This window comes from Harpia harpyja, chromosome 1 (assembly GCF_026419915.1).
Source record: "Harpia harpyja isolate bHarHar1 chromosome 1, bHarHar1 primary haplotype, whole genome shotgun sequence".
NCBI classification, from domain to species: Eukaryota; Metazoa; Chordata; class Aves; order Accipitriformes; family Accipitridae; genus Harpia; species Harpia harpyja.
In genome coordinates this window covers 25,200,638-25,219,077 of record NC_068940.1, presented here as the reverse complement: position 1 = coordinate 25,219,077, position 18,440 = coordinate 25,200,638, and the positions used below count along the sequence as shown (strand labels likewise).

At 38.4% G+C, this 18,440-nt stretch overlaps 1 protein-coding gene across 1 annotated transcript in view; it reads right to left on the bottom strand.

Moving 5' to 3' along the window:
- The window catches only part of DNAH5 (dynein axonemal heavy chain 5), a 138,913-nt gene extending 121,716 nt beyond the window's left edge, over positions 1 to 17,197 (bottom strand). Inside the window, exons 1-9 of the mRNA XM_052781603.1 lie at positions 17,141 to 17,197; positions 13,166 to 13,300; positions 10,833 to 10,917; positions 7,368 to 7,528; positions 5,508 to 5,729; positions 4,825 to 4,962; positions 4,045 to 4,221; positions 3,148 to 3,261; positions 609 to 716 (exon numbers count right to left, since the gene is read on the bottom strand). Coding sequence (XP_052637563.1) covers positions 609 to 716; positions 3,148 to 3,261; positions 4,045 to 4,221; positions 4,825 to 4,962; positions 5,508 to 5,729; positions 7,368 to 7,528; positions 10,833 to 10,917; positions 13,166 to 13,300; positions 17,141 to 17,197 — 1,197 coding nt within the window. The remainder of the gene's footprint in view (positions 1 to 608; positions 717 to 3,147; positions 3,262 to 4,044; positions 4,222 to 4,824; positions 4,963 to 5,507; positions 5,730 to 7,367; positions 7,529 to 10,832; positions 10,918 to 13,165; positions 13,301 to 17,140) is intronic.
- Positions 17,198 to 18,440: the final 1,243 nt, after the last annotated feature.

Below are 18,440 nucleotides of genomic sequence, written 5' to 3'. Positions count from 1 at the left end.
CCACATTGACAGACTGTCATCCTTGCAATATCCAGCCTCCAGACCATTACACAACCAAAAAATTGTTGATTAACTATGCCTACCCTAAACCTAAACACCTTTTAGCAACATTGAAATGACATTGAGGACTACAAAGTCATAAGACTTCGGCACTTTGAAAGCAAAGGTAGAATCAAGGCCCCAGGAGACTAAGATCATTAAAAAAAAAGTTGTCCTTCCAACTCCATTTCCTTCTTTATGCAAACATAAGGAAGTTTAAGGGCTATATAAATTTAACATAACTGATTCTACAAAAAACAGTTCACCACAGGCAAAACTCATTGTAACAAGAAGTTCCTCGATCTATTCACATCAGGGTTAGGATTATCCCTGATCTTCAAGTGTGAAAAAAAAATTCTTACAACTGCAAATTACAGACAGTAAAGCAAGTTCCAACTTTTAAGTAGTTTTATCATTATTTCCAATTCTCTATACATTCAAAAAGCAGCATTAAATTAACCAAAATGCTGCCTCTTCAATCACTTGGTGCCTTTGTATTTTGTCTCTCACTCAAGCAACAACACGCAAAAAATATCTGTGAAAATTTCCTTTCACGCTGTAGCACTGACCTTCACAAACAACGAAGATATCTTTTCAGACGTGTTGTAATACTGAGAGATACTCTGAATCATTTTAATTGCATTTATGAGTCCTGGAATAGCATCCACCATGGATACCTGGGAAGAAACACAGTTTGAGTTCTACTCAGTACTTCTCTTGCCATACATTAGCTGGACACATAATTAGAGAATACAGGAACATTATGAATATCGTCTTCCTAATGTTTCTGCCTCAGTTTACCTGGGCTTCTCCTGTGGAGCTGCCTGTCCTACTTCACCCTCCAAGCTCTACAATTCAGTTTGGGTGAAAAATTTTCACTAGTCTCGGCTGGAAGAATTCTGGTCAGCAAGTGAAACTTGCTAGAGACAAAGGCCTCTTCAAAAGTACCACTTATTTTCACAAAAAGTATGTTTGTACACTCTTTTACTAACCCTAGTGGAAGCTTGTGTATAAGGAGAGCCCAAAAATCGCATTAAGCCTCACAGCACTCATTTGAATAAAGGAAATATGAAGAACAACTTTCCTATAGTACTGGCATTTAGATAATAAAAAAATTATACGTGACAGATGAAGTGCCTAGGAGGAGGTGATCTTATAGCCCATTCTTTGGGGTGCAGGTGCCCAGGCGCTGGCAGCAGCAGCAGCCGCTCCTGTGAGGAAAGATGAGGGGCTGCCCCAGGCCGGACACAGCCGGTTCCCGCCAAGCCCCTCAGCCTCGGGGAAAGCCTGGGGAAGAAAAGGCAAAAGGGCCGAGGGAAACGGTCTGAGAAACAGCCCTGCCAGCCCCGAGGGGAGAGCGGGAGGAGGGTAGGAGGTGCTCCCCTCCCCGGCAGAGACGGCCCTGCGGCCCCGGAGAGGAGCCATGCCATCGCAGGGACAAGCATGAGGAGACAGGAGCAGCGGAGAGGAGCTGGGATGGGCGGACCGCAGCCCCCCATTCCCTGTCCCCCCATCCCCCTCGGCGGGGAGGAGGTAAGAGCAGTCAGGCATGAAGGGGTGAAGCTGAGCCTGGTAAGAAGGGGGGGGGAAATATGTGGTTTTAATTTTTGTCTTTGTTTCTCACTACCCAATCTATTTTCACTGTCAATAAATGAAATTAGTTTTCACCTAGTCGAGTCTCTTTTGCCCATGATGATAACAGGTAAGTGATCTCCCTGTCTTCGAAAAATCCATGAGCTTTTTCATCCTATATCCTCCCCCCATCATTTTGAGGAGGTGGAGTGACAGAGTGCTTAGCCCGTAGCCAAGGTGAACACACCACACCCATTTTAATTCTCCATACCCTATACAGTTTTCAGTAAGTCTTGTGTACAAAAGAAAGGCCTTCTGCTGAATACTTTGAAGAGAAGCATCAATACAAAAGCCCAGCAGTCCTGTTTTCAGCCCAGGAATGGGCCAGACAGATTTTTTAGATAGCTCCTCCTCACATGTGAATTTCCAAAGCAATGCCAGTTTTACTCGATTGCCAAACTGGTGCTCAACATTTGACAGGTAAATATCAGTAAGGGAAAGGTTCACACTCCATGCCTCCCTGGCTTCCACCCCAAGTGCTACACCCTCTCAAAGCTAAATATCTCTGAAGCTGGCACCACTTCCTTCTTGGTAAAAACCAGCATGGGGAGCACAAAGCAGATCAAGTTCAACAGACCCTGTACAGTGCCAATGGCAAGCACACTCACTTTAACTCTGTTTGGTATGGGTATTGTACTAACCATTCCTCAGAGGGACTCAAATATCAGATTGGGCAACACTGAAAGAACACACTGTTCTAATACCATCCAGTAAATGGAAACAAACAGAGCCATACCATGGTTGCTCAGAGCACTGTTTGGAAGCAATTACACTTTAGGAAAAGCATGGAGAGAGAGAGGTAGCTAGGATGGTCAAAGCTTTGCATCTTCATGGCTACTCATTATATTTCTCTGACTAGCAAGACACAGAGTCAGTTGCAAAAACAGTTTTAATAAAAGCAACCATTTGCCACCTACTTTAGCAGACAATGGGACAGTACATCTTTCCTCCTATCCTTTAGGTTGGCTGGTTTTGTTTACTACTTGCTACACTTGCTTGTTATCCTGTTACTACAGTATGAGAAGGTGATTTATATTTACACCTTAATATTTACGTAAGTATGTTTGTTTTCCTAACCCAAGAAGCTGAAAATTGCCTTATAAATGTTAAGCTAAGCATGACCTGGCCACCAACACAAAGACAAAAGCCCAGCCTTTGTCTTTAGCATAGCACTAGGTTCACTTTCACCCCCGTATTTTTTTTTTCTTTTAATCACAAAGATTTCACTTCCTCCCACAGCACAGAATCCATCTTCATCATCAGACCAAAAGCTTCATAGATACCACAGCAAGAAAAAAAACAAGTACTTGACTTTGTAGCCAGAAATTCCCACTAGGCCACTTTTGGCATAACTGACAAAGTCTCAAACTGGAGATGCATACCTAAAATGCTATCTATGTCATTTCCAAACTGATCCTACAACATTCATTTTAGTTGTCTCGAGTTTTATGTTAAGAATTTAAAAGTTCTGCTTACAGGATCACTATTGTATAATGGGTCACAACATTTTTCCAGAGAATATAGATACTTCACATTATCTTTAGCTTCATTTGCTGCATCTGTGATGCGAATATCCAACACTCGCCAGTTCTAAGAATAGAAAGTTGAAAAAAAATAAAACACCACCACACATTTCAGAAAAACTGTTTTGAGATCACTGTTTTGTCATTAGCCTTTAAACACATTTGAAAGCACAGATCTGTTACTTCAGTTACACTTGTTTGCACAAGATAAGGAACAGGTCCTTGTTTTGCTTTCATTAATTTGACTGTGAACATACAGTTAGACCACTGAGCTTAACAAGTTATGTCAGTAGTAGCATCAAGTCAAGCTGCTGTAAAATATATAGACATCATCTGGTAACTATTTTTGCTTGGACTGATGAATATATAACCATGTATTTGATGAGCCAAAACTGTTTAATCACTTATTTTTCGGTTTGTGATGGGTCTTTAACTTATGTCCATTTAAGAAGTTAAGACCCCACAAGCAGTTTGAACAGACACTGTAACTACATAAGAGGTTTAAAAAAAGAGGGGTTTTATCTTGTTTTCATTAAATACCCATTCATGAATTCAATTTTCTGATTTAATAATCAACTTTTCAAAGATTTAAGTATTTATTTCTGTTGAGCTATGTGGATGCAGTACATTATCAGCCTTTAGACAAAGGGGATTCCCAGTCTTTTCCAGTAAATTAAACTAGATTTAAAATTTATCTACTCAACGTGAAGAATAGGGAAGGACAAAGACAACGAAAGCTAAAGATGCTTCAATATTTTCCCCACCAGCAACATTACATACATCACCAAAATGAACTAAGGTATACAGAGCATTTCTAGTCTTTACATCTGGCATAATTCAAAACAGAAACCTTCAGCAGTTTGGATTTAGCAGCAGCGAGTACTCCAAGCACTGCCTTCACATCTGGGCTCTTCAGCTGGTCTGTAAGGTAGTTGAATTTTGACAATCTCTTTTTCCAGTAATGAAGCTCTACTCGTGGTCCAAGGTCATCAGCTTCCTTTCTCAGCTGGTCATTTACTGCAAGAACCTTTTAACATACAATAATATTAGTGAGTGATGCTAATATTTACCTGCATGGATAGCATGGATTAATTCATAATTTAACTCCTAGTATTAACCTCCTGTGATAAATTACCTAACTCAGCCACCACCACCTCACATAACAGACCTTAATTTTGCTTCACCTTTTTAGTTCTGAGTTAGAGGGAGTAGCATCTCAAGAGCACCGTTACAGACAATTACATTTTCTGCAAATAACCTGCAAAGCATGTTTCAAAGTACAATTTTAACCACTGAAAATAGTGTTCACTGAATTATCACATTCATTCTGCTTTCATTAAATCCACTGGGAGTCACTAGCTGTTTTCTACTTTAAGAGTAGTTGATAATCAAAAACAGGGGATTAAGTTTCTAAAGACATGTGTATGCTTTATTTACTAGTAGATGAAAAAAGCTCTCAAAAATATTCTCATTGAGAAGTAAAAGCACACAAAACATGCCAACAGTACTTTAAAACACAGGGAATGATCACATCTACAACTTCATAGAAAGATAGCTATATGCCAACAGGATTAAACTCATCTGCCAATATGCTGATGTTGTCATATTTCACATTTGTCCAGTGTATCACCTGTTCAATTTGTTTGGTCCATCCTTTCATGCAGGCTTCTATTCTTTCGAGAGCATCTATGCTGTTAGCAACCACCAGGTAATCTGAAGGTCCTCTTAGAGTTTTCAGATCATATGTTTCACATTCCTTCAGATCAACCTAACACACAAGTTTAAAAAAAACTTGAAATGCTGAAGTGTTCATACCAAATAATCCAGGAACTTTAAAAAGTAACTGGCTGCCCCACTTGGGGTGTCTCACTTCATATTCCCACTTCAGTTTAAATTGAACTGGTCTGAGCCAGAACTGGGCTCCAGAATCTGGAGAATTCACCAGCCTGGCAGCTGTACTCTCATGTTCTTTCCTTCACAATGGCCAAGTAGAAATTAAGAGTTAAAGCAACTGTTTGTCATACCTTAATCAATCTTGGTTTAAGAGTGGCCACAGCCATTGGAGAGTCAAGAAGTTAATAGCTTTAAACAACTGGTGCCAGAACAAACAAGAACAGAAGCACCTGCAGAACTGTTAAAGCCACAGACCAAAGTGTAACAAGTTACTGATGACAACAAACAAGTGGGGTTTTTTTTCCTCCAGTTTAACACACACAGTTTTAAGAGTATTCTACAACAGCAATTAATTCAAAAGCTCCAGAGCAAGAGACATTCTACAGCTAGCTCAATTTGTTTGCCACATGAGCATACTACCTTTTCCAACAGACTCTGCTGAGCTCCTGATAGCACACTAACAAACACTTCAAGGGAACAAAGGAAGTCCTGCTTAATCTTGGAAGCTTGTTGAGGTTCACCAAGTTCGACCCAACCACAGTCCATAGTCTGTAAGGCTGGAATGAAGATTTCTGATATCAACTGCTCAACACTTTTTAGTAAGCCATCTCGACCTACATTCATCATATTAAAATTTATTTCCTGTAAAAGAAACACAATACAAGTTAAAAAAGAAAACAAAATTTTGCCATCATTATATTTATTCCAGTCCTATTGTCCTGAGCATCTCAGAAGTTACCAGTGTGTACAAGTGCTCTTCAAGCTAACAGCACAGTTCTTGCTAGCAGGGGCTGCAAGGTTTGCACAGGGTCACAGTGTGTCATACAAAACTGCAGAAACTAAGATCTGAAAACACTTCCAAAATATAATGAGAGTATAAGAGACCTCTATAAAGCTCAGTTTATATGGGTGAGTAAAATGATTCCAGCCTGCCACTTCTATCAGAATTATATTTTTGAATATATTCATACATACATATGTGTATACATAGGCAGACATCAATGTACTTAAAAGGCTTAGATACCAAAAAAATTACGAACTACAGTTATTTCTAGCTTGCAATTGGCCAAAGATTTTGGTTCAGGAAGAATTCCTCTCTATAGTCTGAAAGAGAACAATTCACAGAACATCTGCTTTTTAGACATTCTGAAAAAGACTCTGAAGACTTCCAAGGTAAATTACATTAATCTGCCAGCTATTTTTTGCTTCATTAGAAGGTACCGCAAGAATTTTTTTCAACAACAATTTAACACCAAACTTGTATTGAAGTATCACACATTAGATGTGTCTTCAGACTTATAATTTTTACTTTTCAACTTGTCTTTCCTAGTTTTAAGGTATTATCTACTATGAGCAAGGGCTATATCATTACTTGTGAAGAAGTCTGCTTTAGACATCTTTCAGTTGCAATTACCAACTTGCAAGCATTAAGCAAAAATATCTTGAAATGTTTAATAGTACGTAATTGACCAAAATCTGATACAGATCTTTCAAAATCAAAAAAAATTAAGAGGTTAAGCATAAAACTTTAAAGCATATATCTGTAGAAAACAAATAATAATCTGGTGATGACAACCAGCTCACCCACCCTTTGCTCTTCTGTTTCTTGCCTATCTGGTCAAAATACAGATTTAAGAGGTTTTCCTAGAAATGAGGAAAGTTAAAATTTGCTGGCTTAAGAGTGGTACTTGAAAGTTCCCATTCTGAAGTGTACAGAAAATTTTCCACAACACTAGATTCTCATTTAGCCCATCATTCTTATTTTAGCACTCTGATAAGTTTGTCTACAACTGTATGATTCCCTACATTTTGCTCTGTGCTCCTCGCTACTGGAGCAATTGATCCAGCTTTATTCACTTCAGACTGTCATAAATTTAAGGACTCTCTCACCAGTAAAAACTTGTTCATATATAATTTGCATATGCACTCTCAGAAATAAAACTATTTTTGTTTTTTAATGGATTCGCTAGCACTTACTGAAATTTAACAGCTTATTATTTAGGTATTGACCAATTACTCTTTGTCATTCTGGATTGTCATAAATATTCTTCCTTAGCAACATTTCTTCATAGCAATAATACACTTGAAGTTGCTACTGCTAGATAATGTTGGTTTTTCTATTCCCCTCCTTTTGTGTCTTGTGTTTTAGCCAAACTGTGTCATTCTGCTCATTCCTCCACGTCAAAGGCTGTCAAATTACGTGCTGAGAGCAAATACCCCAAGATGAAAATGAATTTTATACAAGATTATGTACAGTGATCAGCAGTCACTGACTCTTACCTGATAGATGTTCTCAGTTGTGATGGGTTTAAAAAGACTAGCTCTAATGAAGAAAATGCATACGCCAGTTAAAGCAACTTCTTTTCCCTCTGTCACAAATACTTTACGTTTCTTCTTTGTCAAATGAGAGTTCATTCCTGTTCCTGGAAGGCCGAAGTTCTCTATAGATTCAAATAAAAGAACCATTTAAAACCCACTGATTATTTATTCAAAGAAAAGTTTTCTAAACAAACAGTTCAGTCATCATTTGTCTATCTTCAAGTCCCAGTCCCCTGGAGCCACCCCATGGGACTATCCACAGACAGTACACAGCATCCAGAATCTTCACAGCACAGTAAGAACTATTTTATCTAGTTTTGCCATTTGTGCATCAAAAGCCTTTCATTTCTATTCACTTATTTGTTTTCTATTCCTTTTAAGCAAAGGTTCAGGCTCAAGATCCTCTTACATAGCTCTCTATCATGCAGTTGGAGGTAATGCTCTATTGCTTTAAAACAAAAAAAGCAAACGTAGCTTACTTCAGAGGAGCTATTATCAACTGTCTTTCCTTAAAAAGATGTAGACATAAGTCTGACATAGAAAAACCAGAAACAGAGTATTTCTGGAAACAAGGAAAGAGATGCCACAGCAGATTCTTTGGGGGGAAAACAAACCAAAACAAACAGCAAGGGAGCTATAAGGGCCTTCCCTGTCCTTTCTTCTTCCCGCAACATGAATATGCTGCTCCCATGTTTAGGCTGTTGGTAACACTTGTAAAGAGTCACCAAGAAGCAGCAGTATCTCCGGGGAAAAAAAATAATTTTCTTAAATTGTGGTTTTAGCCATGTTACTTCTCTGCTACTAGTTTTCTGGTGTTACCTCAAAGTAAAATCATGCGCATACACATCTCAGTGAGATGCTGAAACAATAAAAAGATCAAAGAGTGAATTGTTGATACTGGTAGTAAAGGACAACATCCAAAAAATTGCAAAAAGTGACAAGTCCTTTGCCCTTTTTTCTTTCAGGCACATGGTCACCTGCCCCAGAGATCCGTATTTTGCTTCACATGGCCACCGGTAAGTACCCTCCCCACCCTTTTGTTCACATCACCTTTCCCCCCTCCCCTTTTCATCACAGCTCCTGCAGAAGTCTTTTTTGTTTACCTCAGAAGTACATCAAGGACTCTGTCACCAGTTTTGACTGAGAATCTTAATTTGATTTATTGCCAATTAACATTAACTTGCCCTATCCTTGTACTTCAGCAATTACAGGGGCTAGACCAGCAATAGTCATCCCAGTTCTCAGGGCATTCCCACAACATATGGAGCTAGAGTAAGGGATACACTCTGCAGTCTCTTTAGAGAAGAGGTACTGTTACTGAAAAGGGTGCTAGAAGTTATTATGCCGCATATTAAAAGTGTCATTAAAAACACTACAAAAAATCTGCACTTGAGGGTGGGCATAAAACCAGACTTTGAAATGGCCCCTTTGGACTCTGGAATACCTCTTCCTGAACTCAGCAATACACAGCCTCCTGTTCTACAGGGACACAAAGTATCTTGTAGGCACCCTTCATGCAATCATCTTCTGCCCTAACAGAAGGGTCCAGTGATCCACATCTGGGTCAGAAAACCAGCTTATATTTGAGGTGGTGTGTAGTAAGTGCCCTTGCCAATAAGATGCATGTAATACCACAAAAATTCACTTCACTTTACTGATAAGTAGCCATCATAATAACTGCGATTTCTGCTTTACTAGCCTGTGAACCACAGCCTCAGCACAATCAGCACAGAAAATTCTTTTACAGACTCTGCCACAATGATACCGTAGGATCATCTGATCAGTTTGGGGGTGGGTGAGGGAGACTGATTAGATTCCCAGGCTTTGCCCCTTGCCTCACACTCTCTCCAACATACATCCACCTCTTCAACTGAAGCATGTTAAAACTTGTTTAGCAGATTTCTAAATTAGCAGCTGAGTTTGTATTTTCATTTGATTTTCTTTCTATGTACATTTAAATTTTAATTATTAGAGTTACTTATATCATATTACACAGTCTTTTCATACCTTTTAGGTATATACATACATATATGCTGAAAATACATAAATATGTATTTATACACTCATATAGGTATGTTTACATATGTATACACACATATTTATACAGATATACATAGATATATTTACAAGGCCCTTACAAGGGTAAACAAGTGGGGTGAGCTCCCACCAACCAATCAGAGGTCTCAGAGGTCACATAGCACCTGGCTGGTCCCAATGGCAGCAGCACTGGAGGCTCTGGGACAGAAGCCATGGGCAAAGGGAGGATGTCCTTGTCACCAGAGTTCTGAGCTGCCTCCAGTGTAAGTGAGATGGAGGCTTCTCCCTGACATGGGGTAACATGGGGGCACTGGGGAAAGGAAGGGGATATGAGCAGAAGGGAATTCTGGGATAACGGCCCTGCTACCCATAATGCAGGCCTCCTGGGGCCATCTGTCATGTAACAGGACCACCTGGATGGATGGTCATTGTCATGGTTTAACCCCAGCCAGCAACTAAACACCACGCAGCTGCTCACTCACTCCCCCCCCACCCAGTGGGATGGGGGAGAAAATCAGGAAAAGAAGCAAAACCCATGGGTTGAGATAAGAACGGTTTAATAGAACAGAAAAGAAACTAATAATGATAACGATAACACTAATAAAATGACAACAGCAATAATGAAAGGATTGGAATGTACAAATGATGCACAGTGCAATTGCTCACCACCCGCTGACCAACACCCAGCCAGTCCCCCAAGCAGCGATTCCCCGCCCCCACCTTCCCAGTTCCTATACTAGATGGGACATCACATAGTATGGAATACACCGTTGGCCAGTTTGGGTCAGCTGCCCTGGCTGTGTCCTGTGCTAACTTCTTGTGCCCCTCCAGCTTTCTCGCTGGCTGGGCATGAGATGCTGAAAAATCCTTGACATTAGTCTAAACACTACTGAGCAACAACTGAAAACATCAGTGTTATCAACATTCTTCGCATACTGAACTCAAAACATAACACTGTACCAGCTACTAGGAAGACAGTTAACTCTATCCCAGCTGAAACCAGGACAGTCATACACCAAGAAATGTGGAGGGCTTCTAGGACAGACTGGTGGCATGATTGGAGGGGAGGGGACAGAGCACCCATCACTGCTCACCTTGTGTGAAAGTCATCTTTCAACTATCAAAAACCATTTCCCAGACCCCCAGGCAAGAGTTGCTAGGCTTGCAAGGAAGTACCTTGCTGCTGCATACTAGCAACATGCAGAGGTGCACTAATAAGCTTCAGTAATTTCATCCATCTTCGTTTCATGAACAAGTATCAATGTCCCAGTATGACCAAACTTGACTTGCCTTAAGCCCCAGTTTGTAAGAGCTTTACTATTTGCTTTTTCCTTGCACGCTTGCTGAGCACAACTAAAACATGTTGCAGGAGAACCTAAGTTGCTTTACCCGCATCTGTTGCCTCCACATCTTGATAGTAGAACATCAGATGACGAAGACCTCCAGGGGCCAGGAACGTGTCAATGCGCTCTATCTGTTTAAGTTAATGGTGATATCATTATGCATAGCACACCCACTACAAGAAGTTTAACTTGCTCAGATTTTTAACAAAAAGGGCTGACAAATACTTATCACATAATCATTGTTCAATAATAAAGTTATACCAGGCCCAGTTACTACTCCCCCAAAAATGATTGAGTTGCCTTGTACTTTAGCAGCACACACCTACTTAATTGAATCATTTAAATTTTTCCATGCTGAACACAACAGAATATAGCCAGGCCATGTTTCAGTTTACTGAAACCACTTACTGTACATGCTGTGTATTGTCTCTCAAACCAAGGGCACAGGACATTTCTTCATTTAGTGAAGTGCAGCAGCACCTCATTGAAGTCCCTCACCCATGTTATTCTTACTGCCATTCAGCTAACTAGCTGAAAGCAGAAAACTCACAGCTGCAATTATTCCATATGATAGCAACAGAGGAAGCCTTTATTTATATTTTAAGCATCAGGACAATTTCACAGTTCTCCAATTTAAGGCTGCCATCAAGCATCCTTGAACCATGTATTGGTAGTGCAGTCCAGCAATCTCATGTATAGGCCATACAGGCCTAGGAAGAAAGTTAATAGCTCTATGCTAGTATGCTGATCAGCATTTCAGCACTTGAACATCTGGCCTAATCCATTATTTTTCTAGATCTATGAGACATTGTGTCATATAGTCCCTAACTACATAGCAATCTTCCAGCAGAAAAGGCTTCTACTTCTGGAAGTTCTTCTTCAGAAACATTTGCTGGTACCATTTTGGGCTTCCTAGTGCAGGAAGAAGGCTAAGGGATCAGCAGCAGCAAAGCAGCCACATCTACCCCTCTTCCATTAATAATGGGCCTCAGTTACACCAAGATCACAAACTGCTATTCCAGAAAATCTTGGCTGAGCCCTCCAAGATGAGGTCAAAACAACTATTATGCTTTTATCTTTCCAAGTATAACAGCTGCCAATATTTTCTTCATCTGACAATTATTCTCAGGCAATATAGTTTGCCAGGAAACCCATTTAGAGATAGAATGCACAAAGGCTGAAACAAGTTCTGCTTTTTAACTTGTGTGACAGTGTTCTGCATAGCTTATTTTCCTGTATCACACAGAATCACAGAAACATTGGAAAGGACCTCTGGGAGATCTGGAGGCCAGCCTCCTGTATCATCAATAGCAGTATAGGTCATCTAGAGCTTTGCCTAGGCTGAGACTCAAAAACCTCAAGAAGAGAAATTCCACAACTCACTCGAGTAACCTATTCCCATGCTGCATGACCCTCCTGATGAAGAAGGGTCTCTTGACCAATTCGCAAGTTGTGGCTATTGCCTTTGTCATATCATCTGCAACCACTGAGATGAGTTCAGATCTGTCATCTTCATAACTACTCTTCAAGCAACTGCACGCTACTATTTGACCACCCCTCAACCTCTTCCTCTCCCTCTTCTCTTACTTTGCATGCCCTATGTCCCTCTGTCTTGGTAGTCTTCCACTGGACTTCCTTCAGTTTCTCAACAATATTAACACTGAAATGGGATGCATAAATTGAAGGTACACAGATGGAAAGAGAATACAAGAGAAATAAAAAAAACCCACAACCATGTTTAGTGTCAGGGAATAAAACACGATCTACTTGCTGTCTACTTAGGTTTTAAAAAAATAATTATTTCTTTTCACATCACAAAATGTATTTCCACTGCATACAATACTTACCATCAACTTTGATGCACCATTTCCTCAACATACATATTTCTAACTGCTTACCCCCTGCATCAACCCTCATGTAGTCAGTCAGATCACTTAGCCATTCTATTTTGTCAAGTAGTTTCCACCTGATTTAATTTCCTAAACTAGATCACAGTGTAGTCTCACAAATACTGGTGGTAGCCTAATGGAAACAACAATAGCATGCAGCCTACTGTGGACAGGACTCTTGAATCTATATATTCAAGGATTGAGAGACTTCATGCTGCAGATCCAGTATGAAATACAGTCACAGGTTTTACTGTACTATCTATAACCACTGGAAAGCAGAAATTCTAACCAATTCAGTAGTGTTACAATAGGTCCTGAAACAAAGGACACTTCTGTTTAACTTAATTACAAAATGCTGAGAAATATTTTTTCAATGAAAAGACCTGAGCAGTCTCAGACATGAAGTCTGACAACTATCTCACCAAGTATTTAACAGAAATATCAGTTCTAAAGCACCCTATAAGCTTCACTATCAAATTCATCAGATTACCTGGTTACCATCAAGAATAGCATCTTCAATTTCTGCTTTGTCCAGATTCACACAAGAGGCAATGGTATCCAGTAAGTAATCATGCCTGCCATCCAGCCGAGCACGTTTAGCCTCCCTCTCTTCCTTAAGCTTTTGCTGTTATAAAACACAAAGTGGACAATGAATTTACAATCTATTTTGAAGACAAAAATAAAGAAAATTCTAAAACTTATTTTAAAAAGTAAAGGCTATTACATTCTTCCATACTTGTGGTTTAAGGCACTCAAATGACATTTTTAGAAGTGACCCCTGTTATGATTTTACAGTTGATTTCCTGTGTTCTATTTTCAGATTTAGCACAAAAATCCTATCATCAGTCTTTTGTACAATATTATTTATTTGTTGAAAAGCTCTGTAGGGGAAAGAAAAATAAAGGTATTTCATATGTGCAGCTCCATCACTCTGCAAGTTATCTTCAACACCCTAAGTCCTTAGTCACAGCTTTTCAGTCTAGTCACACAACCATCAAGACAGGATTCTGGCCCATCTTTGTTACTCATGGAAGATATTGTAAGCATTCTCTAATAAAGACATATGCTGCTGGAGGAAGCTAGGGTTTCATACATTATCTCTTTAACATAATGAGAAGTAAAACAAACCACAAGCCTCAAGGTACACAAGTGTTTACAAATATGCTTTACTATAGCTATTACACCATTCTTCAAGCAGTATGCCTACTCTTCTAATTAAATTGAATTCCCATATGTAATATACCTCATTACATTATAGACAAAACAGCCTTCTGGAATAGTTACTGGTATTATTGTGCTTGTGGATTACAAGATTTAATATCATTTCATTTTCAAAGGAAATTTAGAATTATGTGTCATTGGTGATAAATTCAATCTTTATTTCCCCAGTGATTATGAAAAACCTAGTAACTCTATAAAGTATGCACAAGTGATTTATCCACAAGCTTTTGCAGAGCCAATAGGACTTGCATAATATACTTAATACCTTTATGTAAATATCTTTCCTACTTTCTGAAGGAATTTTCAAATATTTGGTAAACTCGTAATTACTAGCATGCCTTCATAAATGCTGAATGCACTGGAAATGTTTTTCCATGTAAAAGACAAACAAAAATCCTGTTCTTTACACCGATATGACTGAAGAATGCAGTAGCAGATTAATTTGTACATGTACTTTACACTATTGTACCTCTGTCATTCCCTAACATGGGCTCCACTTTCCCAAAAGTGAAATGTCATCACAAGATTGGCCTTTCCTACATGTTCTGAAATCAGGGTAGAAATTTTCCCCTTAGTTAGGCATACAAAAAGCAATCATTTGGGGCTGAATCAGCTTCACGCTAGATAATACTAGAATCCTAAAAACTGTTGTTTCAGTAATTTGAGCACAACTGATAATGCATCTTTAACATAGAAAAATACAAACAATACTCTGCCAATTAGTTAGCTTTTATTTAATGGAGAAAAAAAATCTTTACTCAAACTACAGAGAGACTACTTTTGTACTCTGCTGTGTTTCCAGCATAGAACTGCAGATATATTGGTACACAAGATATTCATCTTACATTGGTTATCAGTTCCCAACTCCGTCTATACAGATGGCCCTTGATAAGTTCACATCATGAGCAAAAGGCTCAGAGGAACAAGTAGATTTCTATTTCAGATTTGTTTCCTTCCCAATTTTTGCATAGGGATGCATTTCAGGCCCTTAATCCTTTTGTGTCAACCAGAACTTCAGTGAAGTAATTCACTAACCTGTTCCAAAATTCAGTCTTTAGAATTCAAGATGCTAACTTTAACTACCCCCACATCTTGCTTCAAACCAGCAATGTGGTCATGGCCTGGGAGTTTTTGTATGTTTTATGTCCTGCAGGACTGACTACAAAAGTACATATCCCTAAACAGCATCTGTACAAAAAAAATACCAAAAAAACAGGCAGGTTTTTGTAATTCAAATAAACATCATTTAACAGACCACAGAAAGAATAAGATTTGAAGATGGAAGGATTGCTACAACACATAAGCTATCACTTATGTAGTTAAGAGGAACTGCTGGTACATGCAGTAACACTTGCATACAAACCCTGAAAAGTATCAGCAGCAATTCTGATCAAGGTCATACAACAAAGCCTCCTCATAATGTCCCATGATGTAGGAGAATCCAGATGGAATAGTATTTAAGAGATAAATGCTTTCTCACTTAGATACCTGAAAGGATTGTCCAAGTTTTATATGGTACAGCTTTAGCTCAGTTCTTCATTTAAAGAACAGCAGCACAGCCATGTTTAGTTTTGGGTTTCTTTTCACCCTCTTAGTTACGAAACTAAGAGGGGCCATATGACACAATCCTACAACAGATGCAAGTCCAAAGCAAAACTAATTAACCAATAAGTCCTTCTTTGATGATTAGTCTAGTTATAACAAGTCACTTGTTTTATGTTACATAAAACCTTAAAATTCCTAATACTTAAATACCAAAAATTTATCACAGAAAACTAATTTCAGCAGACATCTTCTCCTGAAGCAGAATAAAGGGGAGATTCCTAAATATATTTTAACATATGCCTAAACCCATAACCATCATACCACCAGTCTGAAGGAACAAATGGGGATTAAGTTAAAATTTTTAAAAAAAGCGTTTTCTAACTACCACAAGAGTATAAGTATATATACTTGAACAGAAGGTACTAAAAGACCAGAAGTCAGAGATGCTAGGGGTCTTTCCTTTTAAAGAACAGCCTCAGAAGCCAAATATTGACTAATGCCAACTTCTCCATTATAGAGTGCAGTTGCTGATGTGTCTGCAGACACTCTAAATAGAGTTAGCATGAATGTTATTTAGTATGCAAGTCATAACTGCACAAGTTAAAACTTGTTCCTGAACACAGTTTATCCAGCAAATGATGCATTGGGTTGTCAGAATACTGAACTGTATTGTCAATTACTGAATTTAGACACTCTCAGGTCATAGTCTTATGGATAAGCAATACACTTGAACTTTACTGGGAATTTCAACAGTAAGAGTCAAAAAGTAAAAGTGTTCTATTGTTAATTTACTGTCTTATCCAAAACTTAGTTAACCAACATGGCATTCCTCTGTCTCTCCTTTAACTTACTAAGGTGTTTTATATTGCATAAGCATTGCTCAGATTTCCCTGTAGAAGTAAACTGCAAACCATTTTACACTTTCCAAGCACCCTGAGTTTAACAGACACACACCTTTTTATTTGCTCCTCCCCAAAAAACACATACCCTACAGAATTATGGCAGTCCCCTTAGCCAACTCAAATATCAAGCATCAGTCAGAGCTTTCCCACATTTGTTATAACATTGCATTAACCCAGGAACAGCTTGTTCAAACAACCAGCTTTTAAAATTAGTCTAAGGGTCTCAACAACTTCTATATTTTCTTATTGTTTCTCAGTGCCACAGTGTCTTCAAAATTCTATTCCCATTTTACAATAATGGGAAGAGAGAAGTTAAACCTCAATTTTCCTTGGTGGCAGAGCCCACCCCTATTTTGTTGCCAGATCTAGCATCAAGCTCTTTATTGTACCAGTATAACATTTGTGAAATTATAGCATTACTAGACCACTACAACAATCTGGACAAGATACAAGTACCAGTAGTCAAATGAATAAATATCTCCCAGTGCATATTTACTTTTCAAAACAAATTGTGCAACCAAGCCTTGACTGATACCCTACCAATTAACTTATAAGACCAGTTACAGCAAACTAAAAACACCTCTCATGACAAATACCTATCCCAAATACTATGTTTTGCTTTAAAAGGCAAAGTTCATCCATTTTTATATAATTGGAATGTTTTGTGAAACCAACATCATCCACTTACACCATTTTAACACACACATTTTTTTACACACACACACCCCCGATTCACACCTTTCTTCAAACTATATAGTTACTAGTCTCTACCTAGTCCGAAGTTCAGTTTTCCTTACCTTTATAACCCTGCCAATGCTCTGTTTCCAAAGTTGCTTTCTTCCAGCTCTAAACATTGTACTAGTCGATATAAGCATCAAGTACTGTTTTTCAGCAATAAGTCTTAAACCATGGCACAAGATTCTTGATTCATCATTTTTCACTCTCCCCCCAACCTTTTGTTTACATTTGTTTCATTCCTTCTCTGTAGGAACACCAAAAAAACTCTAGAAAATACAATAAGGACTAAAAAGCCAGCAACTGTTAACTCTAGCTCTGTATTTAAAATTCAGTTCTAATGTGCATTTAAATTACTTGAAAACTAAATTGGACTACTTGAGAAACTACAGGTCTCTAAGCACCAGAATTTACTGCCTATAGATTAGGGGTTGAAAATTACTGCTACCAACCACAGTGTTGTTAAGGTGATATTGTTTATATACAAACACCACTAGATACAATTCATCATGCTCAAGGGCAACATAACCATTTGCAAAAGTCAATTTTGTAACTGCTTATCTGATTTGTGTTTAGCTTTAAGTAATCCTCATGTCAACAGACATCTTTGTTTCCTTGTCACAGATGATTGTTTAAATATATAGCAACAACAGTCAAGCAGCTTTCAAATAGCTTTTACCTACAGACTACTAAATTACTGAGTTTTCTATTCATATTTTTTATACAAGTACATTCAGTCTCAGTTATTTTTCAATCGTACAATGGTTGCTTAATACAGCAATTTTTCTTCAGCAAGTAATGTTAAGTTTTTTCTTCTTAAAATAACCTTATTATTTTCCACTTCAGTGACAGAATCTAATCTGATGTCCTCTTGAAAATGCCAAGAAAAACAAACTGATGATCCAGTATTAGGAACAAGAAAACCAAGAAATTTCTACAGCTATTTCAGGCTTAGAATGCCCCTAAATATTTCTGCTTCCACTCATATCAATCATATCTAAAATCACTTGACCACCTCAGTGTTGCTAAAAATCGCAAGTAGAAACCATTTTCCCCACATTACCTGATTTTACCATACAATTTTCCCCACCTACTATAGTGAAATCTGATTGTGTATACATGTTTGAAAGACTGAAAAAAATTGCACTTTGTGTCAAAGTAAACATATGTAGCTTTCTCTGAACCCTTTACAGCCTTCTCTTTTGAAATTAAACATGCTATTAAATATTAAACTTTTGGTTAATTCCTAGATATATTCAGAACACTGAGGAATTATTTACCACTTTGCAGGATGTATGCGATTTTTACTGTAAAAACTCAGCCCAACAGGCTTAACTTTGCCATGCATCAATAAAAGCTTTT